At 40.8% G+C, this 17,940-nt stretch overlaps 1 protein-coding gene across 3 annotated transcripts in view; it reads right to left on the bottom strand.

Annotated features, from left to right (window-relative positions):
- The window catches only part of STARD9 (StAR related lipid transfer domain containing 9), a 109,878-nt gene that overhangs the window by 8,715 nt on the left and 83,223 nt on the right, over positions 1-17,940 (bottom strand). For all 3 annotated transcript variants that reach the window (XM_065838068.2, XM_065838069.2, XM_071809226.1), the window contains 3 exons: positions 17,452-17,642; positions 12,716-13,184; positions 659-11,848 (listed from right to left, as the gene is read on the bottom strand). In XM_065838068.2, the coding sequence (XP_065694140.1) occupies positions 659-11,848; positions 12,716-13,184; positions 17,452-17,642 (11,850 nt within the window). The remainder of the gene's footprint in view (positions 1-658; positions 11,849-12,715; positions 13,185-17,451; positions 17,643-17,940) is intronic.

Here is a 17,940-nt window from a genome sequence, read left to right as displayed (position 1 = left end):
GCCACATACCAACAGATGAGGCAGAGATTCTACAGGCCCACTGCTTTTATAAGAGCAGGGAATGCATAAGAGGGTCTTGGTTACTGCTTGCAGTGGCCGAGAGGCAAATCAAGGACAGAGACTAATGTAGCTACTCCTAGAATTTTTTTAGTTACAACAGCTTCCTAAACTGAGTTCTATAATCCAATTGCAAGAATCCAGGATCTTGATTTTTACATAATTTATTTTGTATATTTATAGGGTTTTAAAAATTCATTTGTATATTCACACAGCAGCATTTCTTCACAGAAGCATGAATGAGATCTTCCCATAAACACAGTGTATCAATTATTTTACATTGCAATAAATCAATGAAATATCTTCCCATGATCACCAGGTAGACATGATCATCCCCATAGCTGCTAGAAATTTTAAGAGTGGGGTGACACTAGATTTGAATTACACCGAATCTTATGTTTTCCCTATTTTCTTGAAGCAACCCCAAAATTTTGTCTTACATGCATTACTTAACTGTGTGTAAAATAAGCTTAATACTGTATCTCTTCACAAATAGCTCGCTCACTGTGACTAAGCGATTAAGTGCTCATTACTAAACGTTACTTATGCTGCATGAAGCGTATTCAAAACACTCAATACAACGCTACTTTAGGTAATTTACCTTTCATAAAGTTGCTGCTTCACTGGAACGGCCACCAGCTCATCGGCGGTCCCGCTCTGCAGGACCCTCAGCAGGGCATCCGTCTCCCCGATGCCATAGCTGAGCTTGGCCTCAGCCAGTTCCACGGTGAGCGGCTGCTGGTGCAGGTCCAGGTGGAGGCCGGACATGATCCGGGCACGCTCCCTCTGAAGTCGCTCGATCTCTCTGCTCCTGCTATCACCAAGCTGGTACTTCCCTTCCATTTCTGTTGCTCGTGTGATTCCAGGTTTCTTTTCTGCCTGACTTTGTAAATCAGTCACGCTGCTGCTCAAGCTGAGTGACGAAGGCGAAGGGCTGCCCTTAACACCACACCAGTTGCTAAATTTATTGTGTATAGGCAAGTCACGGAGACTGTAGCTCCGAGGCCTGTAAGGCTTTGTAAAAGTAGTATTTTTGTTGAGAAGAATTTCAGTGTCACAGTCACTTTCGGTGACATAATCCGTATTGTCATCTTGGAAGGAAGTTTGCACATCGCTCACATCAGAGAGCGGGGGAGGGCAGCTGCTCTCTTTTTTCCAGAAGAAATTGTGAAATTGCAGAGAAGACGCTTCTACCAGAGGTTCTGAGGATGTGCCAGCATCTGTCTTGCTTGAATAAGTGGCATTAATTTTTTTATTAAAAAGTAAGTCAGCATTTGGAGGTGAGTAGTTATGGATCAAAGCAGTATCAGAATTACCAACATATTTTTCATGTCCAATTCCAGATGAAGAACCTTTTCCCCTCCTCGTGACATACATACAGCGAAGCGAACGTGTCAGTGGGCTGCGGTCTCCAAGGTCACCTGTTAAAACTTCTCTGTGGCCCGACACCTCCAACATACTGCTGGAGTGATACAGTCGTTTTGCACAGACGGTAGTGTGGGTGTCAACCATGAGTCTGTGCCGCTGTTCCAAGTCTTTTGAAACATCCTGCCCTAAAAGTTCTTTGTCTGCTTTCTTATCTGAGAAACTTCCAGATTTCTTTCTTATGCCTTTATGTTCTCTAGAAGTGCTGGATTCACTGTCTGTTTCTGTCTGTGAAAAATTGTCCACGTGAGGTTGTGTGCTGGACTGTGGACCTGCCCTCTGCTTTCTCTGGTTGTGAAGGGGACTTGAGGCACCACTGGAATACCCAAGGAGTTCCTTAACAGGGCAGACAGACTTGCCGAAAGCAGCCTGGCTGCTGGGACTAGCACTAAGAGTAAGAATAGGGGAAGAGGCCCTATCAACTAGCAGGGTGTTTTTGTAACAAGATTTTCTTTCTGCTGGAACCTCTAGTTCATTGACACTTTTTTTATCCTGAGCGTAAGATGATGGAGACTGAGAGGTGCTATTAGTAGGGCTGCTAACTACAGTGCATGAAGAACTGTCTTGCCCTGAACTCAGCAAAGATGATGTGACAGATGAAACTCTGGTACCAGCAAAAGCAACATTCTGGTGTGCATTTAATGATGTTTTCTGAAAATCTAACATAGGAGTGGAGGTTCTGGGTAAGAGAGGCAGACGCATAAAGGAGTCTTCCAAAATGCTGTCGAGACTGTAGTGGAAATCAGGATTGCCCAGATCTCTCATCCCTGTTTGTTCTTGTGTTCTTCCTTCAAGAGAGAGTGTTTCCTCTTTCCTTTGGGGAATCTTACCTACTGCATCTGCATCTATTCCTTTCCAAACAACATTTACTGCCTGAGCTTCCCTCAATTCTTTTTCCACTTTTGGCTCCACTTGTTTTTCTTCATGTTTCCTTTGAGGTTCTTCCAAAATCTCAGTTTGAGTGCCTACATCTGCTGTAGTCTGAGTGCCGCTATCTGCTCTAGTAACCTTTACAGCCTCTTCCATTCCTCTTCGCTTGATTTTGGCATTCTGCTCATTATCTATGATACTCTGATGGGAGAGATTTCCCAACAGCTCAGAAGTGTTCTGAAGAAGCTGTGACAGATGCACGGACAGGTTCTGCACACTTGTCCAAGAAGAAGGTTGGTGAAATAAACCTCTGTTTGTTTCCTGCCTTCTTGCAGAAACATCTGTATAACTTCTCTGATGCCTCCTCTGCCTTTTGTACCGTCCTGTAGTCGCTGTTTGTGTTCCCTGTTCACAGGTAATCCCTGGTAGTTTTCTGGAAGACCTTTCGGATTCAGAAGGATATAACAGCACAATTTCATCAACCTGCACTGAAGAGTTACCAGGCTGTGCAGAAGGATTCCCAAATTCAGCAGTGTTATTTTCTGGATTAGTTTCCAGTGTTTCACTGGATATGTTGCTGTACTGCTTGGTACTGTCACTTGAGTATGCAGATTGAAAGTCTTGTCTGACACCGTCCCATCCTTGAAGACCTTCAATGCTGCTTAAAGTGCTTGATAAAACTTTTGCTGTAGCGTATGAACTGAGATGCGAATGAAAAGGAGAATTTTGAGAATTCAATCCATTGTCTACACTGGAACATCTCATAACTTTGCGATTTTCCAGATTTAAAGGCATTTGATTGCAAGAGACATCACTTGCACTTCCAAAAACATACTGTTTCCAGCCAATTTTGCACGATCCATCTTGTTGCCATGGATGAATATACGGGTTGATATCACTTGAACTAAAATGCATTGTATCTTTATTGTCTTGCAAAAATAAACCTGCTTCTGGCTGATATCCAGCTTCTTCAGCTTTCCCTTCACTACACTGAGCTACAGAGCTACTCTTCGAATTGACATTTGCTTCTGTACCCGCAGAACTGTGAGCAGTGTGCAGTAAGGATGATGGAGATTGAGTAGCACAGTCTTTTGAAGCCTGGCTGCTTTGGGTTCTTGCTGCAAAATTTTGTAAATTGTTGGGATCAGAGTTTGCAAGTTTCTTAGTTTGCGCCGTTCTTTGCTGAAATCTGGGTTTAGATTTAACCTGTAGAAAGTTCTTCGATTCCTGCTTTGAAAATCTTTCAACTCCATAAAGATCATCTTCAGTTGGTGATGGAGGCTCTACACTCATATTCAAATCTTGTAGTGATTTAGATGCAGAATACAACAAAGGATCTGCCTCAGATGAAGCTTCCAGAGTATATTCTGTATCAGAGGAGATAGCAATAGCTGGGGCTGATAGTCTGTGACTTTGTAAATAAGGCCTCTGTTGACTTTGTTTATAGTTCTTTGTATTCCGTGTAGCAGAATATGATCTTTTGCTCCTGAATTGCACCGATTTGTACTCTTGAGGAGGCAAATAATGGTTTTCTGGTAAAAACTTTACAGAGGTACTTTCATTATTCATTAGGGAAAACTTCAGTCTTTCTGATTTCAGAGTCTCATTCCCCATTACAGTGTCTTCTGTTGTTGAACAATCAGCATCATCAGCAGGGCAATCAATGCTTGAACCTGTGTTATTTTTGCAAAGTAAAATCTCTTTTCTACCATCTGTATTTGTTCTGTCTGGCACCTGTTCTATCTGTTCACCTGCAGGCACATACTGACAAGTGTCTTGCAGATCTGCAGGGTTTTTTTCAAAACCCAAGACAGCATGATACAGTCGTCTGGGATCAGTGCTTCTGCTGTATGTGGGATATGTTGGACTAAATGAATTGCAGGTGTGACCAGGATCCACATCAACATCTCCGGGATGCAGATTTTCCAACATTGTCACTTCTGAGTGTATTAATTCATTCGTAGAATTTGAGGATATATTAGTTTGCTTTTCAGCAGGTTCTCTACTTGATGTTTTTCTCTGCTGTGTTTTTTCTGCAAAATGTTCAGTATTTGAATGCAATTCCTCCTCCATTCTGTTAAGTATTTTTCTCATTTGTCCCTCTTTAACAAGAATTGCCCTTCCAGTATCCCAAAAAGGTAATGATGGTAATAAAAGGGAATTATCACTTAGTACTTTCTCTATGTGTTCTGTGCAAGCTTCTTGTGGTGGAACTTTACCCCAGTGGTGCTGATCAACTTCCACATCATTGTCAATTTTTCTACGATTACTTCCATATACAGGTTCCCCATCTACGGTTGATTTTTTATATGAAGTAGAGTCTGTGTCTGATACCGGAAAATGCCTGTTTTCTTTTGCAAGAGAAAGTAAAATACTCCCTGAAGCACGTATTGGCTCATCAAATACCACAGCCTTATCAGACTGAGTGTCTTGTATTTGCAAAACAGCAAGTGAAGAATCTTTCAATATACTTGTATGTGAAATATTGTATGTGCCAGTTTCACCATGGCCTGTATCTGCAGGTAAAGAAGATTCTGAAAATGGTGTTAAGGATGGGTGATTGACACTTGAAAATACTTGGGGAAAATCTCCTTCCTTTACAGAGCACACATCTGCAGAACTGGAGGACACTTGCTCAGTCAAAAAAGTATCTTGAAGTGAGTCCTCAAACTCACTAAATATCTGAGATTTTGAGTCATCAAGTAAACAAGTGTCAAAAGCACTGAAATTCTTGGAGCTTTGAAATGGTGCACAAGTTGGAGGATCTTCTGCAAAGCAGGATGGAAGAGACTTTGATTCTTTACCACCAGTCTGTTCTTGGCTCTGAAGAGTAAGCGAGCCTGATTCCAGTACAGTCACACTAGAAGTGTTATTGAAGTGTTCTAAGCACTTATTAATTTTATTTTCTTTTATGTCATTGCAGTTCTTGAAAGAACCTTGAATTATTTTCTCCTTTTGATCTGTTGTTGCACCTTTTTCAGGGAGTTTATTATCCTGAGCATATGTGGTCTCTTTAATTGTAGAATTACTTTTCTTTTCATCTCCTTTTTGAGAAACATCAGGAAAAGTTACAGATACACTCAAATCAGTTGATTCACTTTCAAAGTATTTTGTTTCTTCAGAGACAACAGCATCCTTTTTACCTTTGTCTCCATTGCTTGCAATCAAAACAGCTGCAGATGATGCTGAACAATTCAGGAGACCAGGAGAACATTCAGAAGTGTCCGAGTTCCTATTGTAATTCATAAACTCTTTACTACAGTGTGGATTTTCCCATGGAGACTTGTTCAGGCCTTCTGAAAGGGTTGAAGCATCCTCAGAAACAGTGCTGCCTGGCTGGTCTGTGCAGCCCTCTTCAGAAGTCCCATGTCCCTCATTTTCTCTGGGCTCACACAGATACTCAGCTACACCAGGAAACTTTGCACTTTCATTTTTACTGTTTGTTGTAGTACAGCTTGTGCTTAAAAATTTTGCCTTCTCATCATGCAATAAACTCCCTGAGTGAAGTACTTTCTGAGTTGTATTAATACTGGGAGACATTTTTTGCAAAGACATTTCTAGAAAAGAATGCATTTCTTCCCCCTCTGTCTCTCTCACCACTTCTTTCTCTGAAGATGAAAGCAGGTTTGAATTATCCAAGAGCAGTGAATCAGGCACAATGGTACCCTTCTTCTCTTGAGCTGTATCTTCTATGGAATTAAGGCAGTCTTTTGATAGTTTATTAAACATCAAATCCACGCTGTGTTCTTCATGAGTGTTGTTAGCATCCTGAGTTACACCTTCAGAAGAATCTAATTTTTCCAAGCAAAATGAGTTCCCTTTGGCCCCTTCCTGAAGTACAACAGTTTCAGACTCAGGATCATCTGTGCTGTCACGAGTGGAAGAGCTGTTCTCTTTGATGGGTTGGCCAGACACGGCATAATCAGTTGCATTTTTAAATATAAAGGATTCTTCCTCCTGCCAGTCCTGTGTGGTCCTGGTTTGCAGAAAAGCTACATTCTTGCTTTGCATTTTATCAGGAAGATATTTGTCCTCTCTTGTTTTGTTGGCTGGGACAGGCGTACCAGCACAGATCTCACTCTCCAGTAAGGTTTCGTAGTAAGGCAGAACAGCTCCAGTTTCAACACTGCTGTCAGATGGCTTTGTGTGTCCTTTCAATGCAGTTGGAACACTTTGAACAAGATGGAAATCATCACTTACTCCAAGATATAAAAGGTGATTTACAGACTGGCATGGGGAGTCTTTAAGCGAACCTTCTTGTTTTTTTTCAGTAGACTTCAGTGTTGCTGGTGGGTTTTGTTCCTTGCTGATATCTTCATTATTTCTAGAAAAGCTAGTAGACACCCACTGGCTTTCTCTTAAGACTTCATTTAATCTGCTGTCATCATGTGTCATTTGGCAGCTGCCTTTGTTTTCAGGGAACAGTTCATTCAGGTTTTGCGAAATTATCAGTTCTACCTCCTCTGTGTTTTCTACAAATATCTGCTTTTCTTTGTCTATTTCGGTCATTTGTACAAGATTCACGAAATGCACTTTCTCCTCCTCAAGTCTGGAGCCTACTGGATCCAATTCACAAATATCAGGTCTTTTTCTAACAATACTTATATTCAAGTTTTCTGAAGTGCCACGCTCAGGATATTGCACAGAGCAACTCATATACATACGGCTGTCATCTTTAATGGGGAGACTTTTAAGTTCTTGTTCAGTTCTATATTGGTCAGTACTGGTACTATCACCAACTGAATATTCACCTGCATCAATATCTTCCATGACTGCATTTCTCGTATCTGTAACAGAGTCCACTGAGACACCATCTTCACTCATTTCAGTAGGATCATGGCATCTTGAATCATTTTCTAACAGTCCTGAAGCTGTCAGGTATCTTTCAGGGATCTTAAACCGATTTAAAATTTCCTCATTGTCATCTCTGTCACAATACACCTGATGTAGAGCTGGTGACTCTTCAGTAAATAAAACATTTTCATCTGTGCGTATGACTTCTTGCTTTGTAATAATCAGCCCTTCAGTGTTTGTCGCCATAATTTGTTCGTCACTCCCAGTCACTTCACATTCATTAACCTTCTCTTCCTGGGGCAAACAGTTTGGTACGCACTGTTCAGTTAAATTACTAGAATGTACCTGTCCTTCGTTTTCGGGTTTTGCTAAAACATTTCCTTGCCTACTTGTGATTAGTACTGTTGCAGGTGCTGTATTAAGCACATTTTCTGTTCTTCTGTTTATCTGTAAAAGTCCCTCACAAGTATCAAGGAAGTCTGAAGTATTCCGAGTAACTTTTGTTGTGTGGGCACACACAGCTGAAGGAGTGTTTTGGGGAGCAACAGAAAACTCTGGTGAATAAATACCTATTTCTATTTCCTTGCTTTCTTTTTGGTACAAGCTGCTTGTTTCAAGTCGGCTGCCAGAACGTACGAGCACTTTTGATTCCTGAGTGTGTCCTCCTCCAGTGCTGCCTACCTGCAAGTCATCTTTCTCTGCCTCTTCATGTGTCAGGCACAGATTAGTATAAAACTCACACTGACCTTCAGAAGCTACAGTATCAATAGGTTTCTTTGGATTCTGAGATAGACTAATGCCTTTAAAATCCTCGCCTCTCCTGTCTTCAGTTATACTTTGCACTTTGACTACTGCGTAGTCAGGTAAACTTTCAGTCTGTCTGGATTTAACTTCCAATGCATTTTTTTCTAAGTTGATGGTACTATTTATTAATTTTGTTATTTCTTCATCAGTGTTTGCTTTTGTGTTCTGATAAGGAACCATAGTTTCTTCTGGATCAGTTTCTGGGCTTCTTAAGAAGTTGGATTCTTTATTTATATATGGACTCTCCTCTCGAGAAACAGTAGCTGATGTATTTGTGTTGTATTCAAATACTCTTCCTGATTCTGAGTTTACATCATCTTCAGCAAGCAAGATATTCTCTGGGCAATCACTTTCAAGAAAGGCTTCTTTCTCTTCTGTTGCTTCAAGTAAAGATTTGTTCTGTGGTTCTGTTTCCAAGAGAATGGTTGCATCGAAGTCCACAGAAACGTCGGTCATCTTATGCATACTGTTTTTCTGCCCTGTTGATTTTGAAGAGCATGTCGTGCAAAAGCCGCCAGAGGGTACATCAGAATAACTTTCTGTGGCACTGACTTCCATGGTAAGATTAGATGTAGCATCGCAAACTCCTTTCACTATTGTGACACGCTCCAATAGTTTATCAGAGTTTTCAGTCTCAGATGCACTTTGAAAAAGATTAGCTTTTGTTGAAGCTTTGTAAAATAGGCTTGAATTGGATTCTGGGAGAAAATCGTTTGTACTCTCACAAATAGCAGCAGGGAAGGTCTCGGTGTCTTTCCCATTTACGTTTACTCTGAGATAACTTACTTCATTTACCCCTAAGTTTTCATATTCGGATGAAAATTCTTTCTGAACTACAGCCTGAGAATTCAAGACATTGTGCTCTTTGCTTTCACTGCTTTCTTCTCTTATATTATCAATGCATAATGTAGAATTTTCTGAAAGCTGTTGGGATAAGCAACTTAACTGACTATCTGCTAGAGCACATTCATGGGAATAATGTTTTGAAACAGGTTTGTTTTTGTATTCATAATGATTCAGTGAAGACAGGTCTTCATCCTTTGGTTCATATTCTTCATTATCTTTGCATGAAGGCACCTCTGGCACAATCTCTGCCAAGCTATCTGTGCTTGTTTCCATACAGATAATCTCTTCTTCAGACACCTCTACTGGTGTTGCAGATTGGTTGTAACTTGCACTGTGAGCAACAACTAAAGGGTTACATCGATACGTTGTCTTCTGTGAGGAAAAATCTGTCTCTGTTGTTATTTCTTCTGCAGATATTTGTTCATAATCCATTTCTTGCATTGCTTCCAAATTACTCTCCCCAGATCTGAGGAGACCCACTGTAACAGCTGATTCTGCTCCTTGTCCTGCTAACGTCTGAAGCTTGTAACTGCTTACTAGAGAGCAGCTCTTATTTGTTAAGTCACGGAGAAAGAAACCTTCATCACAACATGTTGGTATTTTCTTTCTTGGAAAAAGCTGCCCATGGTTTCCAAAGTGGGCTTGTTTTACTGCAGATGTCTGTGTTGAGGTCATACTACGAGCAAGTCCTGTAGAAGATTCAGCAGCAGGTGCACTGACGGATGCACTTCTGCTGCCTGAATCTGTCATACTTGATTTTGTCATCAAGTTATTGTAGTCATCACTGAGGTCATCTTTTTCAGAAGCTCGGAAGAAATCATCTTCTAAATCTGCATCCACACAGCCATTTCTCTGTTCAAAAATGTTCATGGGCACCACAGAAATAAAAGGTTTCTTTTTCAGACTGTGGTCTTTTGGCAGCTCTGGATGAGTTGTGGGGAGAGAATCCTCCTCTCTCCTAGATACCAGCGACAAGCAGTCTGCGGTGGAGGTGCTTTCCAAAGAGCTGAATGTTTGTGTGCATTCAGTGGCGGACCTGTAAGCAGAGAATTCATTCAATTGTTCTTGTTCAGGATGATTTGACCTTGAACGTTGATAATAATCATGCTTTGCTGAAATAGGAACAAAAGAGGAGCTTAGTCCTACTGAGCTAACAAATGAGGACATGACATCTTGAGAGTCCAAGGAAGAATTTTCATTAGAGTTTGTCCATCCCTTAAGAATCTTATTTAATGATCCATTCTCAGAAACTCTGCTTGCAGTTGTTATTGTTTCAGGTAAAGGTAATTCTGATGTGTCAGAGGAGAAAACGGTGTTTATTTCATTTATACGATGTGATAAATGAGTAATGCTGTGTATCTGCTTAGAGCCAGAAACAAAAGAAACTTCAGCAGCTGATTGCTTTAGATCATCTTTCTTCAGCCAAAACTCTGGTTTGCTCAAGGAGCACAGATGAGCTTCTTGAACTTCCAAATTTTCATGGAAAGAAGGTGCTGTTATTCTGGAGCTGCTGATGTCAACCTTTGAGTCACAGGAGGACCAAGCACCAGTAGAAAACAAAGGATTTCTACCTGTGTAATACAGTCTTCTATCAAGAGACCTTTCTTGTTCTACCAAGGAGACTTTTGTCCCCTCCAGCAACTGCTTGCAAGCAGGCTTCAGTTCAGTGTCCAAATAAAAGGAACTGCTCAGCTTCAGATCATAATTTGTCCCTTCCATATCTCTGTCGCAGGCCTTGGACTCATGGTCTTCATCAGTCTGTATAGCTGGCAATCTAGGAGTTTGTAACTTCCAATAGATCTCTGCTGGCACTTCATCAGATGAATCAGATTTTGACTCTTCTACCAGATCTTCAGCTGGCATCTCTTCTCCATCAGCTAAGCTGTCCAGAGAAAAACTTCTTTCAGACTTTCCCAGTCTCCTATGAGCTGCATATGATGTCACCAAAGATGAAATACGGTGATCAGTTCTGCTTTTGTAAAGTTTAGCTGGCTCTTGTTTAGCCTTTGATCTGTGAAATTGGCTTTTATTCTGCTTTTTGGTTTTATTTTCTTTTTCTACCAGAGAGTCCTGTGACATTTGACTGTCATCACTCTCAGAATCTTCTGGGTTGGCAAGGCATTTATTTCTGTCAAAATCTTCTTGTTTCAGTTTCTCTGTGAAAGTTTTTGCATAAGCACAGGAGAGAGAATCTACAGAATAGGAACTGTCAGTATCAGAAATCTCATTTTCCTCATCCTCTTGCCAGTTCCCCAGTACATCTGTGGCTGTTTTGGACACTCCAGCACTCAGCATCTCAGCACTGTGCCACCTTTTCTCAGCGTAATAGAGTGGTGCCTGTGTGTTCATCTTAGTGAGATTTCCTACTGATGTTGCCACCATCAGAAATTCTTGCTGTTCCACTGATGATTTCTCATGACTTGGCAAGGTGGAGTTCAGCTCTCTCTTCCAGTTCTTGGCTGTTTGGTTTAGATTTGCTGATCGTGGGTTTCCATACACTGTTTTCTTAATTTCTTTAGGAAAGTTTTCTAGAGAAGACCTGTGGCCTTTTCCATTGATATCCATTCTAGTCTTTTCATTGGATACCTGAGCTCTATTTTGTTCTAGATTGCTAGTTGCAGGCTGATTTAAATCTCCTAGCACCTTTGTTTTTTTCATTCTTGTCCCTGTAATAAAAGTTTCAGGCTCATCCTTCTCCTTAAAAAGATCAGGAGAGGAGCCTTTAGAGGTCTGGTTTTGAGATCCAGCTTCCCCTGGGTTGTCATCCAACTTTGCAATTTTTTGATCATTTTTATTGATATAAGCCATAATACCCAAATCATTAGAATATTCTTCTCCTCCTCTTTTATTTCCAGATGAAGATGGTTTTTGTTTTTCAGTTAGCTGCCTCTGGACTTCTTCATCATTAAGGTCATCATTCCCAGAAACGGCTTTACCTCTTCTGTAAAGATATTCTACAGATGACAGCCTCCCTGTTGTATTGCTTTCACAACATTGACCAATATTTGGTGAGGTAGATAACTTTGAGACAGTCTCCCTCTTCAACAAATAGCTGCGGAAATAAAAAAGAAATAAAGCCCAAACCTTGCTTGAATAAAATACCTAACAATGCTTCCACATCAGTGATGTCTTGTAGTTAAGAGTAACAATGCGTGAAGCAAAATTATTAATGTTTTTCTAAAGCAAATTCTAGCAGAGAATAATTAAAAATTCTGTCAGTAACCATACAATCCCCTACACATCCTGCAATATGTTCTGCATCACAAAGCAACAGGTTGATGCTATGTCGTACAGCTTGGTATTTAGTCTCAGTAGGCTCAAGAAGCTGCGAACATTAGTTAAAAATAAAGGACGATTATAAGTCACAGAAATCCACTCAGCAGACTTTAGCTATTTCCTTTCCCCAGGACCATGCTGTGATAGACACCCGAGCACCCCAACTGTTTGGCATTGTGTAGAGATGTTTATTTAGCCTGAGAAAGGTTGGCCAACGTAAAAGACCAAACCAGAGTCACTCAAATGATGCAAATATTCTGAAGGAAGAGTTTGACACTAATCAAGAGAAAATGATGCAGACATAAGTATTTACCAAGAGTTTGAACAAAGTAGGAACAAGAGTTAAGCCAGTTCTGGAAAGCATTCACAAAGAGGTAAAAAGTGTAGAAAGGCTTGAGAGGAATGTACAAAACAGCAAGAAAGACCATGTCAAAGAGCTAAGCACGGAATGTGCTGTACCAACCTAAGGAAAAAGGACTAATAGCTCCGGTGTGACAAACAACATAGTAAGTTCACGGACACTGCAAGTTTTGGGACTGTTTCAATACATTGAAAGAGATTCTGGATTACAGGTGGCCACTGAAAATACCTTGAATTTAAATTACTTTTAAAAGTGCAGAGGAACTGGCAGACATTAACTCACCTGGGTACCTGGGGCACTCGTGGGTTACCACAAGAACGCTGCCTGTGCTGCAGTGACCTCCTTCTCTTTTGCAAATGGTGATCCAAAGAGGACTGTACAGTGTTATTTTCATTTAAGACTTGGGATTGTTTCACACACTCTTCATGGAACCAGCAGCTAGCTTCCAGCTGCTCTAAGTTTTGCTTGGCTTCCAATAACTTCTGCTTCTTGACTATCCTTTCCAGCTGGAATTTGACCTTTTTCCGTCTTATGTTTCTTTCTGCCTTTTTTAAGGAGTGTCTTCGCAAGAGCTCCAGCTGCACCAGTCTCTTCTTGTTCTGCTGTAGCAGGGAAGGGCAGATTTCCAGCCCAATGGAGCTCTGCACCTCAGCCTCCACGTAGAGTGCAGACTCTGTTTGCACTGCAAACTCCCTCTGCTGCTGCTGAAGGGCAGCCAGGCGTTTATTCTCATTTATAAGCCACTGCTGGTCTGTAAACACAACAATGATTGAAAGGAAAAACACTTTTTGTTACTGTCTTCATTCTTTATTTAATCAGCCTTGAGAGCTCATTGAAGAACATAATTTCTATACATACAGATTGGAGTCTTGACAAACTATTTAGAGAAAAATGTATCATTGCTGCACTTTATTGATCACTGAAAGCCTCTCAATTGGGATAATGCTTTGGGTAACATCTGCTAGATATAAGCAGGGCCTTGGCTGATACAGCTAAGGACACTGGTAGATAAGACCTTGCTTGTAAGCAAAAAGTAGAACACATTTCAATTTCTCAAGGATTACACTCCAATGTCACCTCAATTTTATTGTTAAAATGCAGTGGAAGCATTAAAAGGCCTGAGTTTAATTCTGTGCACTTTTCAGACAGAGGGTATATATTCACAGCAGTGAAGTATGAGTTCATTAGCTTTTTACTGTGAAATATGTTATTTCTGTTTTACTTATTCTGAAGAAACTTGTCAAACTTTGTTACTCAGGGAATGAAAGTCTGTGCACTGAGAGTACTGAGAGCACTAGAAGAGGCAGTTGTACAGAGCTAAACAGAGCCATGTTAATGCAGCAGATGGAATTTCAGACACACAGTAATGAACATTTGGCTAATAAATTCCCACATTTTGAGTGAAAAAATAAGCACTTGTGTAATCTTGAAATGTTACTGACTTCTCATCACAGCATTTCAGTGGTTTACAACTATTCTAAACCAAACATTTCTCTTTGTGCCTTTCGCTCCTCTCCTTTCCTCCTTAACTTGAATGAACCAACAAAAAACACGTGCAAACTATTTTCTCTCACCTGCCTAGGTACGCTAACAATGAGGGAGCCCAGAGTCATGCTAAAGAACTTTGTTTAGCAGAGGAAAGGGCGATTTTTGTGCTAACCCTTAATGGTAGCAAGTTCAGTATGCCTGAAGGCTTGACCTCTCCATGTCCCACCTGAGATGTGCCTCATTTGTGGGGGCAGCTACCAGTCCTGTGGATGGGCACGCAACCTTCCAAGTGGGTTTAAGACAATGCTACAAGGAACCCACCATATAGGTACCTGCTGCACGGTTCTGCCAGCCTCTCTAAACTCATCAGATGGCAGCTTCTCAAGCAACATGGACCTTATGTGGCACCTGATGAGGTAGAGCAACAACCACAAATTTACTACCTGTGGCAACTACCGCTGCTCCAACAAACACTTGCCAAAACAGCCTGATGGGAGCCCACATACCTTGCACTTGAGCACTTTAGCATGTCAGGTACTTGAAAAAAATCAAATATTCTCATGGCAAGGACACAGGTGAAGCCAACACAACCCTTAGCTATCAGGATGAACATAATTCCAACAAGACAAGCTCATTCCACCAGTCAATGCATATTTCTCATTAAATCACCACCCTTCTTCTTTGCTTTTGCTAATGTAACCCCATTTACTTCATAAATGCTAAATACGCTCACAAACCAACTGATTAACCTATTTTGATAATAAAATATGTTACCCCTGCTTACACAGTATATTGGGAACCTGATCTTTGCAGTCAATGGGGAAGCAGTAGAGAACACAGAACACTAGGTTGATTTTTTAACCCTGGATACAAGACTACTTTATTCCTTGCAGGGGATATGCTTGGAGGATTTTCAGAGCGCACTGGCTTCAGCCTGTGATATCATGAACTGCAACAATCAAAATAAGTGATTATTGAGATGACCACTGCCAGATTGTCTCTGATGGCTTGGGCATATTCTCTTAATGAAGCAGAGTTTGTTCATTTTTATGCTGCTATACAAACATACATATTGAGCTGCACAAAGCAAACAAAAAAAATATCCTTAGCTGAAAAAGCAGTCTACAAATCACAGGCACGGTTCCTTGACGAGTAGAGCATTTCTCAAATGACCAAAGCTTTTTAAAGGACTTCTGTCTAACTAGCAGCAACATTCTTTTGCCTGGGCTTACCTTTGATTTGCAGTCCTTTACTGAATAAGCAACATTTTGCTGCTTATTCAGGGGGTTAGGAATTAAGAGGTTAGGTATTTAAGTCTGGTATGATGAATGAGGCTACCCACAGCCCTGCACAGCTGAGCTGCAAGAGAGAAATTTGGGGCTGTGGAAGTTTCCGTGATGTAAGAAATTATTAGTACATAGGCACTGTCAGCATCACTTGGTTGGTGACTACTGATCTTGTTAAACATACTTCATTAGTGATCCTGACCACAGAGAGTCTCCTGTCCATGTTGGCAGCACACAGTACATGCACAGAACTAGGAATTCTAACTCTTATGGTTACTCTACAGATAAAAGCAAATAATTTTAGTAATTCTTTTAGTTATTTTTTCTTAAAATCATTTTAAATTTTCACAGGTAAAGCTTTTTTCTCATCTCTTTATTTCCAGATCTGTCCTCCTTAGCATGTTACTAGCAAGGAGAACGTTTGGCAGATGAGAGTTTCCCTGCAACAGAGCAGCAAGTGCTAAGATCCTAATTAATCCCTGCTCACAAACTTGCTTCTGTCAGCAGCTGAGACAGAGGGCGCAGCAAAGGTGGAGAACTTTGGTGGGCTGCCAAGTGAAGAATTGTATTTGGCTAGCAAAAACTACCTGCCTGACTAAGCTTTGTGTGAACACAGCAAAAACAGAAGAACTAGATGGAAGCAGAGAACAAGTCTGCAGAGCTATGAAACAAAGATATTTTGGGGAACTCTCCTGGTTCTCTGTACTATCTACATATCCTAAGCCTATTTCTGCTGCATCTCATCATCATAATTTCCTTTTAATCTCGTCATCATGGCTGGTGTAATTGAAAGATAGCAGACTGCATAAGTTTGGGTCTGAGAAGCTGCCAAAAGTTCAGTTTTCTTCTTCCAGGAACCAATAGCAGGTTTTGCCAATTGGGCACAGTGCCTCTCTAATAGGCATACTTTGCTTATCAAGAAACCCAGACCAAACAATTCTTTAGAACACAAACTAGAGAATACTGTAACCACCCAATTTCAGTGGTCAAAAACATGTCACGGTTTAAAATGTTCCCAGATCAGTCTGTAAACACATTAAGCGGTAGCCCAAACCCACCAAGACATCTTGCTGAATATGTCTGCCTACAGGCACAGCAGCACCTCTGGGAGCCAGGAGCCACTGACACTAAAAAATAGCTTTCCAAATACGCTGTGGCTCCACCTTCTGACACAGCTATTTGCCATTCAAAATCTGATCACTGATCTTGCCTTTAGAACTCTGACACAACACTGTAGAACATCCTAGAAATAACTCCTATTTGAACCAAAGCATGCGTTTCTTTTTTTAATCCAGTTTTCATTTAAAACAAAATCAGTAGGGGAGAAGGCAATACCACTAATCAATCATCTTTAGGGTAAATCAAACCTGCATTTTATTTTTAATCTTCATTTGTTACACTTCAGTTTCTACCACAGAATATCTTCATACATTTTCTTTATATTATAAAAGGACAGGGGAGTGTGGAAATATTTGCTCTATTAAAGCCAGTGAAACTCTCCCTTAACTGGGGCTGGGATTTTAGCTCTGAACTTCAGTGTTGCACCTACTTCTCAGATGTGTTTTCTTTGCTTTCCTTGTTCAGAACTCACATAGCAACCATAGAAAATTCAGTTTGACCCATCATCTTATGCCATGGCCCTGTTTTTCCTAAGAAGTGAAATTCATTAAAACCACATGAAAATGGTCTATATTGTCACAGGTGACAACATCATCAATGAAATATATCAAGAGAGTACCTCAACTGACACACGTCACTTCTTGGTGTTTGTCACATCTTGTTGTTAGAGCAATTTCTCCTGAAAGCCTATGGTAGGAACTACCACAACCATCTCAGTTTCAGTCTTCCAGAACAACCCACTGGATGAAACAGGGGTACATCACAAGAAAATCACAACAGCAGGCTCGCTCTACATTGCAAAGCAGCAGAGTTGCACCACGGATGTGAGCAGAGCAAAGCTGCAGGGAGGGAGGCCGGACGGGGGCCGCTTGGGAGTCAGGAGGCTCAGTGCCCGCTCTCCCCAGCAGCCACCTGCAGGGCTAATGAAACGCTGCTGTTGATGCGCTGTGAAGGAAGCCCTTTAGTTCTGTTCATCAAAGCTTAATAACTGTTCTTAAGGGAAAGGCAATATAAGAAAGAACTAGTAATGAGCCATAATAAAAGTTGCATCCATAACGTGAAGCATAACTAGGCCAGAAACACCAAAAGGATGAAAGTGAGAGAAGGGATGAGGCAGGTACCCACTTTCTTGGATCTGCTGGTTGATTAGCGCTTGGTCATTTTCTAGTTCCCGCTCCGCTTTGATCTGTCCTCTCAGGATCTGCTGCTTTAAATCCTCAACATAGAGCTGCTGCCGCTGAATTTGTTTTCTGTGGAAAGCCTCCTGGTCCCTCAGTTTCTGCTTGTACTCTTCATGCACAGCATCTATCTCTCTGCTGTTAGAAATATTGACAGTGAATTTAAACTAGAAACAAATACCAAACATTTGTAATAAAACAAGTCTTCTTACTAAAGAAAGACAGACAGTATTCAGGATATTGTTTTGCTCAATAAGGGTGCCTAAGGACAAAAATTTGTGATGGTAAAGTAGCTGTCTATATGCATGTCACAGCAGGCTATAGTCCTGTATCACAAATGCCAGCAAACATGAAAGGTCTCGTGGTGAAGCAGAAAATTTAATAACTAGAAAGATAACAGCAAAAAGAACTATAAATATATTGTCACTTCTCATTT

The sequence above is a fragment of the Patagioenas fasciata genome, chromosome 5, assembly GCF_037038585.1.
Source record: "Patagioenas fasciata isolate bPatFas1 chromosome 5, bPatFas1.hap1, whole genome shotgun sequence".
NCBI lineage: Eukaryota > Metazoa > Chordata > Aves > Columbiformes > Columbidae > Patagioenas > Patagioenas fasciata.
This window is presented reverse-complemented; position numbering and strand designations above follow the sequence as displayed.